The sequence below is a fragment of the Manis javanica genome, chromosome 2 (genome assembly GCF_040802235.1).
Source record: "Manis javanica isolate MJ-LG chromosome 2, MJ_LKY, whole genome shotgun sequence".
NCBI lineage: Eukaryota > Metazoa > Chordata > Mammalia > Pholidota > Manidae > Manis > Manis javanica.
This window is the reverse complement of record NC_133157.1, coordinates 88,375,903-88,383,649: the sequence shown is the minus strand read 5'-3', so window position 1 is coordinate 88,383,649 and position 7,747 is coordinate 88,375,903. Positions and strand designations below refer to the sequence as shown.

At 53.7% G+C, this 7,747-nt stretch overlaps 1 protein-coding gene across 2 annotated transcripts in view; it reads right to left on the bottom strand.

Moving 5' to 3' along the window:
* Positions 1 to 385: 385 nt before the first annotated feature.
* Positions 386 to 7,747, bottom strand: part of ROR2 (receptor tyrosine kinase like orphan receptor 2) — a 199,491-nt gene continuing 192,129 nt past the window's right edge. Inside the window, exons 8-9 of one of the 2 annotated variants that reach the window (XM_017676241.3) lie at positions 6,476 to 6,678; positions 386 to 5,228 (exon numbers count right to left, since the gene is read on the bottom strand). In XM_017676241.3, the coding sequence (XP_017531730.1) occupies positions 3,786 to 5,228; positions 6,476 to 6,678 (1,646 nt within the window). In that variant the 3' untranslated portion in view covers positions 386 to 3,785. The remainder of the gene's footprint in view (positions 5,229 to 6,475; positions 6,679 to 7,747) is intronic. The other variant, XR_001855653.3, reaches the window with a different exon arrangement.

The following is a 7,747-nucleotide window of genomic DNA, read 5'->3' as shown; positions in this document are numbered from 1 at the left end:
GGGTTTGTCGGGGGGACTTGGTGAAGGGGGGACCCTAGTAAACATGTCCTTCATGTAACTGTAGATTAATGATACCAAAATAAAAAATAATAATACAAAAAAAAAGATACAGGTGTTTACTTATATATACATAAACACCAGAAAGAGCCACGAGGAGTCAGTAACACTTCACTTGGAGGCGGGTGGAGGGAAGAAGGGTGCACAGGGCCGGCGAAGGGGCTTCCCATTGTAATCAGCTGCTCACTAATTACACTCAGGCACACCACAGAGATAGGAGTATTGCTGTCAAGTCAGTCAAATGCATTTCTTGTTTCCCAGGGCATATTAATGTTATGTGTACATAAATGTGCAATAGCACAGTGTGTAGAAAAACAATGTACATGACTTAATTTTAAAAATCTTTATTGCTAAAAAAAAGCCAACCATCATCTGGGCTCTCAGTGAGCTGTAACTACTGATCGGAGATCACATCACAAACATAATAATGATGAAAAGTTTAAGATATTGGGAGAATTACTACCTGTAACACAGAGACACAAAGTGAGGAGACACTGTTGGAAAAACGGTGCCGACAGACTTGCTCAACAGTGGGTTGCCACAGACCTTCAGTTTGTAAACAAGTGGCCCGGGAGAACCACAACCCATTGGACCTGTGCCTGTGGGGTAAACGAGACTGGGCAGTGTGGGCTATCACTGTGCCCTCCTCTGGGGTGCATGCCCACCGTGGGATGCAAGGCCTTCTCTTGCCGGTGTCCGTTGCCTAAATCTGGGCTTTCTCTACCTAAATAAACCATTATTCTCATTTCAAGAGCCAATTACTGAATGTTCACTAATTCCCAGGCCAAGAAATACCTAAGAGTTTCTTCAACTTAAGGGACCAATGAGGGGAAAATGGGTGAGGTGGGAACAGGTCAGACCTTGGAAAGGTCACCCTTCCTCATGCTGGCATGGTTTCCAAATAGCACCCTGACTTCAGTCTACCTTGACACAACCTTCTTAAAAATTCATCTCAGAAACACTTTAAAAAGTTCCCATAAGAATCTCACACAGAACCAACATCTGTGTATGATTCATCCCAAACATAGTTGTAAAATCAGTGTCTGAAAATAACTATCAACAGCAAGCTGCAAGGTGGAACTAAGTCTAAAGGGAGCACATTTACACCGTGTTTCCCTGTTGAAAGCAGCAAGAGCTTTTCTTGATTTAGTGGGAAGCTGTTTTACACCGTAGCAGTTAGTCAGACACCCTAAAATTAGCACAGAAAAATCAGCCGCTGCTCTTGACAGATTGTTTCAGCAAGGATCATTTATCAAGAAATATAAGGAGTGCAAAAGGCATTCGTGGCTTCACAGGGCTTGATTAAAAAGTAATTGCACTTCCGTGAGTTGCTCAGTAGCTGTGGCAATCTCCCTCCTGGGATGACCGAGGACAGGTTGCTGTTGGGTGGACAGTATGAGTGACATTTACCTGAGTCATGCAACTTTACCCCAAGTCCCGTTGTTCTGGAACATCCCAACTAAGTCATTTCTGTTCAACAGCGCAGGCTTAAAAGCTCAATATATCTTTCTAAAGATGAACTGAGATTTTTACAATTAGAATAAGCTGTAACAAGCAGACGCTATATTTGGCCAAAAAAAAAGTTCCCCAAATCAAAACCTCCCCCACTCCCCCAAAAAACCCTCCAAATGTCTTTCTGCAGAATCTCCCCTGTTCGCTCTGTGGGGCCGTCAGTGGCTTGGGACGTTGTGTTCTTGTCTGGGGATTCGGTGACGGTAAACTGCAGGGGCGGCTCACTGCCGACTCTGCCGCGGACAGAGCAGCCAAATCACTATTTCCCATTTTTTACTCTCAGGTCTCAACGAACAGCTAACCACCAGGTGTACCAAATTAGAGATAACGTTAAGTTCCTCTTTCAGATAAGTGGAAATGAGAAGTAGCTCCATTTAACCCTGAGTTCTTTGAATATGCAATTCAGCCCACACTTGCCAGGAGAGGGGCTCTTCAGGGCTCCCGGTCCTTAACCCCAGTCCCGTTCCTCCTCTGCCCCCCGCGGAGAACCCACCCTCACCGCAGGGTAAGCAACTCGGACATTTTCTTTCTTTACTGATGTGTGTGGCTCCATCCATGAGCACCATCACAGCCAGGCAATAGGGCAAGGGGTGGGCAGGATGGACCTCAAGGTCAGGGTGGCCCGACGTGCTGGCCAGCCAGGGTCACCGGAGCTGGGCTTTGAGGCTCTCAGTGGGCCCTGAGGGCACATCAGCATCTTCAGGTCACTTGTTAGAAATGAACATTCCCGGACCCACTTGGACCACCTGGGAGCAGGGAGGGCAGTGCCTCTTTTGTAAAAAAGGCCTGCATGAGCTTCTGATGCAGCAAGGGGCCCCTGTCCACATAGGGGCAGCAAATTCCCAGCCGAGTCCTGGCTCTCCCTAGGGGGTGTGCCACCCCAATAAACAGAAACTCTCCCAGGCCATCCAAGGCCAAGGGCAAGGCCCAGGGGATGCCTGCTGGTGGGCAGAAGCTCCTCCAGGTCTCACCAGGTTGCAGCTGTGTGCTGAGCCCCTCCCCTGACCACAAGTCCCGGGGCCACTGCTCCTGAGTGATGCTGGCTCGGCCGGCCGCTGGGCTAAAGGGGCAGAGGAACAGGTGGCCCCACCCACCCCCGACCCAATCCCAGGGCCCTCAGAAGTTCCAGGCTCCAGGTCTAAAAATGTCAGGGGCCCTGGGACATTTACCTGGCCACATATATTCACTCAAATGCAATCGCTAGTGAGCGCCCACCCCAAACCCATGGTCTCTGTCATGCAGCACCTTCCAAAGTGGCCTAATACCCCCACAGTCTACAGAGGGCAAACCAATTGTTCTGTTTTGCTGTACTGGATGTGCCAGGTATGGGAGCTACAGGTAAGCCCTAAGGTATGGGAGCTACAGGTGAGCCCTAAGGCCTAGGAGCGACAAGGGAGCCCCACCCCGCAGGCTGGCAGCACCTGCAGACCTGCTCCCATAGGCTGTGAAATGCAGGGACCTCGCTGACATGTGGTTCAGACACAAGCAGACCAACATACAATCAGATGGCACCCCAAAGTGGGCAGCACAAAAAGTTAAATTACTAGGTCATTTTTTAAAGCTCAAAATACTTCAGTGAAAATGGCACACAGAAACCATATAAATTACACTTACAGTCTGTACATGATTCTAACAAAGTAACAATACTGTGCTTTATACAACATGGCTTCCTTTGTGACATTCCATGCCAAGAAACACTTTTCCTTGAATTCTGGAAAAGTGGGCAAAATACACATACAGGATAACTGAAATCATTTCACAAAAATACGAAACTACATCAGTTTCTTTTAAGGCACATTTTGTTTTAGCACAGAACTCCCATTTCAGAAGCCCCTTTTGGATGGGACCCTGGCAGGTGGCAGGCAGCCATGTCCTGTTCCCGCTGACCTTTGGTAGTTGAAGGGAGACTATTGCTGGCAGGGGGCAGCAGAGGGAACAGCAGCCGCTGGGAGTCTCAAAGCCAAGGTCCCGCCTTCCCACCTTGGGAGGCCTATTTCCCCAAAGTTTCTCCATATATGATCCACGTGCAGATGGAGGGAAGATGCCATCTGCTTTCCCAGCCAAAGCACAGGCCCTGCTTGGCACCCATCGACCTCCAAGGAAATAAATGCAGGCGGCGCCAGTCACCACGTGTCCTCCTGGGCCACCAACCCCACCTGCCAGGCACCCCTGGGGCTCAATCTTTCCCCCAAGCACCCCACGCACACCCTTGTCCCTCAGGCTTCCAGCTGGACCTCGGCCTCGTCCACCTGCAGAGTTTCATTGTCCCCCAGCAGCTCTGTCTCCGGGACGGAACCATCCTCCTCCTCGGCTTCCTGCCCGGGGCTCTGGGCTGTGTCTTCTGGGGTGTTCTGCGCGTCTTCAATGTCTTCTGAGAGCAGGGCCGCCCTGTCCGCCACAGACGTGTTGGAGGGCGCAGTGGTGACATATCCGGTGCTGGTGGAGCCACTGCCACTGTGGTGGGAGCCGGGCTTGGGCACCATCTGGGCCGGCACCTGCTGCGGGGCCATCTGCACCGGGATCTGGACTGGGTAGAAGTTGGGCAGGTAGGCCCCGTAGGCCGGCACTGGCTGGTAGCCGTTGACAGGTATGTAGAGCTGGGGAGGAGGCACCAGGGGTCTGATCTGGCCCTTTATGGGCAAGAACTGTGGCTGCGGAAAGGCCTGGGCCTTCTGCTTGGGGCCCCCGTAGCGGGCGTTGCTGACGTTGCTGACTGGGCTGGTGCTCAGGGAGCTGGTCTGAGTGGCGTTGCTGGCCCCCGAGGTCTGCGCAGAGCTGTTGTATGTGGACAGGTTGCCCCAGGCCCGGAGCCGGCTGTGGATGTCCTTGAAGCGGGGCCGCCGGCTGGGGAACTCGTTCCAGCACTCAATCATCAGGGCATACACCCAGGCAGGGCAGTCGTCGGGGCAGGGCAGCACCTGCCGGCTGCGCACCAGCTCCACCACATCCTGGTTGGAGTGCCCGCAGTAGGGCTGCAGGCCATAGCTGAAGACCTCCCACAGGACCACGCCATAGGACCAGATGTCCGAGTCCACAGAGAACTTGCCGTACATGATGGCCTCGGGGGACATCCAGCGGATGGGCAGCAGTGTACTCCCCATCAGTTTGTAGTAGTCGGCCGAGTACACCTCCCGGAACAGCCCCAGGTCTGAGATCTTCACAGTCAGCTTGTCATACACGAGCACGTTGCGGGTGGCCAGGTCCTTGTGGACCACGTGGTGGCTGGACAGGTACTCCATGCCCGAAGCTATTTGTGCCACCACATGCACAAAGTCGGGGGGCTCCAGGGCAGACTTCACAGTGCGGTCGTCGTCTGTGCTGCCCACATCCGAGTGGGGTGAGCGCATTACCAAGAACTCGTGCAGGTCGCCGTGTGAGCAGTAGCTGAAGATCATGCTGAGGGGCTGGTCCTTGGTGACCATGCCCAGCAGACACACTATGTTCGGGTGCTGCAGCCGAGCCCGCAGGATGGCCTCATGCCGGAACTCCTCACGGAGCGACCCTTCCGCCTTGTCCTTCAGCGTTTTGATGGCCACGGCCTGAGTCTGCTCACTGGGCGCCGGCCCAAACAGATGGCCTTTGTAGACTTTCCCGAACCGGTCCTCCCCAAGCTCCTCCATGAACCTCACTGTGGACAGGCTGATCTCCTTGAGTTTGGCCTACCAAGAAAAGAAGCCCCAATGAGATATTTTTACCCCATGACAGGAGAGGGGAGCACGGCCACTGGGGGTGGGGGGCTCCGGGGCAGTCCCAGTGCCCCCACCTTGCAGAGGACAGGGTGGTCCTGGATGTCCCAGGCTCAGCCTGTGCGCACACTGCCCTCTGCTCTCAGACACACTCATTCCATGAGGGTACTGCAACTTCAGCGGGTCCCAACCAGGCTACACACTATATACTCCAAATCAGCCAGGAGACTGCTGCAGAGCATGGGTACCTATTCTTACACAGCACAGCCACGCTGGGCTCCAGCTGTCCCAGAATCATGCCTGCTCTCTCCCAGCTATGTCCCCCATCCCAGGCCTTTGCTGCTCTCCAACATGTGCCTACACATGGGGGTCCAGCCACCACTGCTCATCACAGCGAGACCCTTTGTGTTTCTCTGGAACCCTGTGTCTCTTGGCCTCTATGACCTGTGACCCTTTCTGTGCATCTGGCTCCCCCATCCTGGCCACAGGGGACTCCATGTCTCTTTGCTGTCCAGCCTGCACCACTCCTCACCGGCCCTGCACCCCGGCAAACACCCAGAGACACTCCTGGCTACAGAGCTGCACAAGCCCACTCTCCCCCTGACCACAGTGAAGATCCCCTTCAAAGCCCAGACCACAGTCATTTTTCCTCCAAAGCTTGCAAAGGTCCCTTCACAGAGACCAGGCGGGCCGTGACAGGCTTTCTCCTGTGCTGGATTTCAGTGTGTTCTCACATCCTAAGAATTCTTGGGGCATGGAGGGGTGGGCAAGGGACACCTGTTGCTACAAGACTGTCACCCTGTCCTTTCCCAAAATAGTAATAAAGCCAAGCCAAGCCAAGCCAAGCCAGCCGCAAACTGACCAATCAGGGCCCAGACCCCTCAAAGGGAGATAGGCCTCGGGTGGCGGGGTGATCTGAGCCCTCTGCCTGTGTCCCGTCAGGAGAGCCGAGGCGCTGCAGAGCCAGGACATGCCCTCTGCCCAGGCCAAGAGCAGCAGTCTAGGCAGAGGAACCCAGGGCTTGCAGGACGTGGATCCTCAACATGCCCACCATTCATTTCCAAAGGACACAGGAGTGCTGACGTGATTTGGAGAAAGAAATGGCAAAATGGAGGGCACTTGAAAAGAACTGTGTGTATCGGGTAAATTAAAAGACCCAAAGCCACAGGTTTCACTCCGCCGGGAGTGGTGCTGCCACCCAGGCAGGGGAGCGCGCCAACCTGCTTATGCTGGCTGATGAGCGGCATCTCCACGTCCTGGCTGGGCGAGGCCATCAGCTGCCGGCGCTGTGGCGTGGAGGCAGAAGCCTTCTGCTTATTCCGGCACATGCAGACCAGGAAGAAAAGGCACGCGATGACGAGGGGAATCGCAATGCTCGGGACCAGGATATACAGAATCCCCATCCTGCTGCTGTCCTGGGGACCTGTGAACAGCAAGGCTTCGTGAGTATTCTGAAAACACCCCCTCTTCAGCTCAAAGTCCTCCAGCAGCCCCCTCCCAGCTCCAAAGGAAAAAGTTCAGCACCAGTGGATAAGCAGGTAAGTTGTAGTAAGGGGCAAAATTGCACCTCAAACCAAAAAGGGTGACGTGACAAAAAATGCACAGTCCGCTTGGGTTTATGAGACAGTCTGAAACTGCCCCCACAGAAACAAACGGAGCAGAGAGAACAAAGGCGCCTGGAAGGTCTTACCATCGTGATGACCCCGCCCCTTTTTCTTCCTGATGCCGGAACCCGGGGCAAACAGGAGGCTCCATCGGCCTGTTTCAGCGTCACCGACCCTGACAGAACGTACCTGACACCCCCTCCTCGGGCAAGGAAACCCAGGACTGGAATGAAAACGATCCTTTCTTTCATTCAATATTTTAGGACTTTCCCCATTTTGTGTTGGGAACCCATACTATTTTAAGATAATCAAAATGCATTTGATTTAAAAGAGCCCTGGTAGCCAGTGGGTTTGACCCAATAAAATATGCAACAGGGCACAAGAATTCTTGAAAAGCGACAGTGAGATGTATAAAGGGTCTGAGGATTCCTGTGGCTGTCCTTTCTGCCAGCCAAGCGCAGTGCTCTGTCTCCCTCTACAGGACTTGCAGAAAGGAGGCAGGCACGAGCGGCAGGCTGCAACGGGCACGCGCAGGGGCTGTAGTGGCCCCAGGCCCCGCCGCCCCAGGCGCCGGCATATGCAGTGCCGGGAGCTTCCAGCTGGTGGAACACTGAGCTCTCCAGATGCCACCTCCTCTCCTCCTGGCAGTTTTCTCCTTAACCGGGTGAACGACTGCAAGAGACCGGATGTCCTATGACTTCTGGTCAACGTGTCCATTGAAAGAGCTCACTCAGTTCTAAAAATGAACACTATGAGCACCTAAGTGAGAAAGCATTGTCTTTCCCAGCTGCCTCTAAAATAAGATAGACTCAAATAAAGCCACACACAAAACTGCCCTGGTCCCACTCCAGAGGCAGGTGTTCTGGAAGCCACCCTGGGTCACTCTCA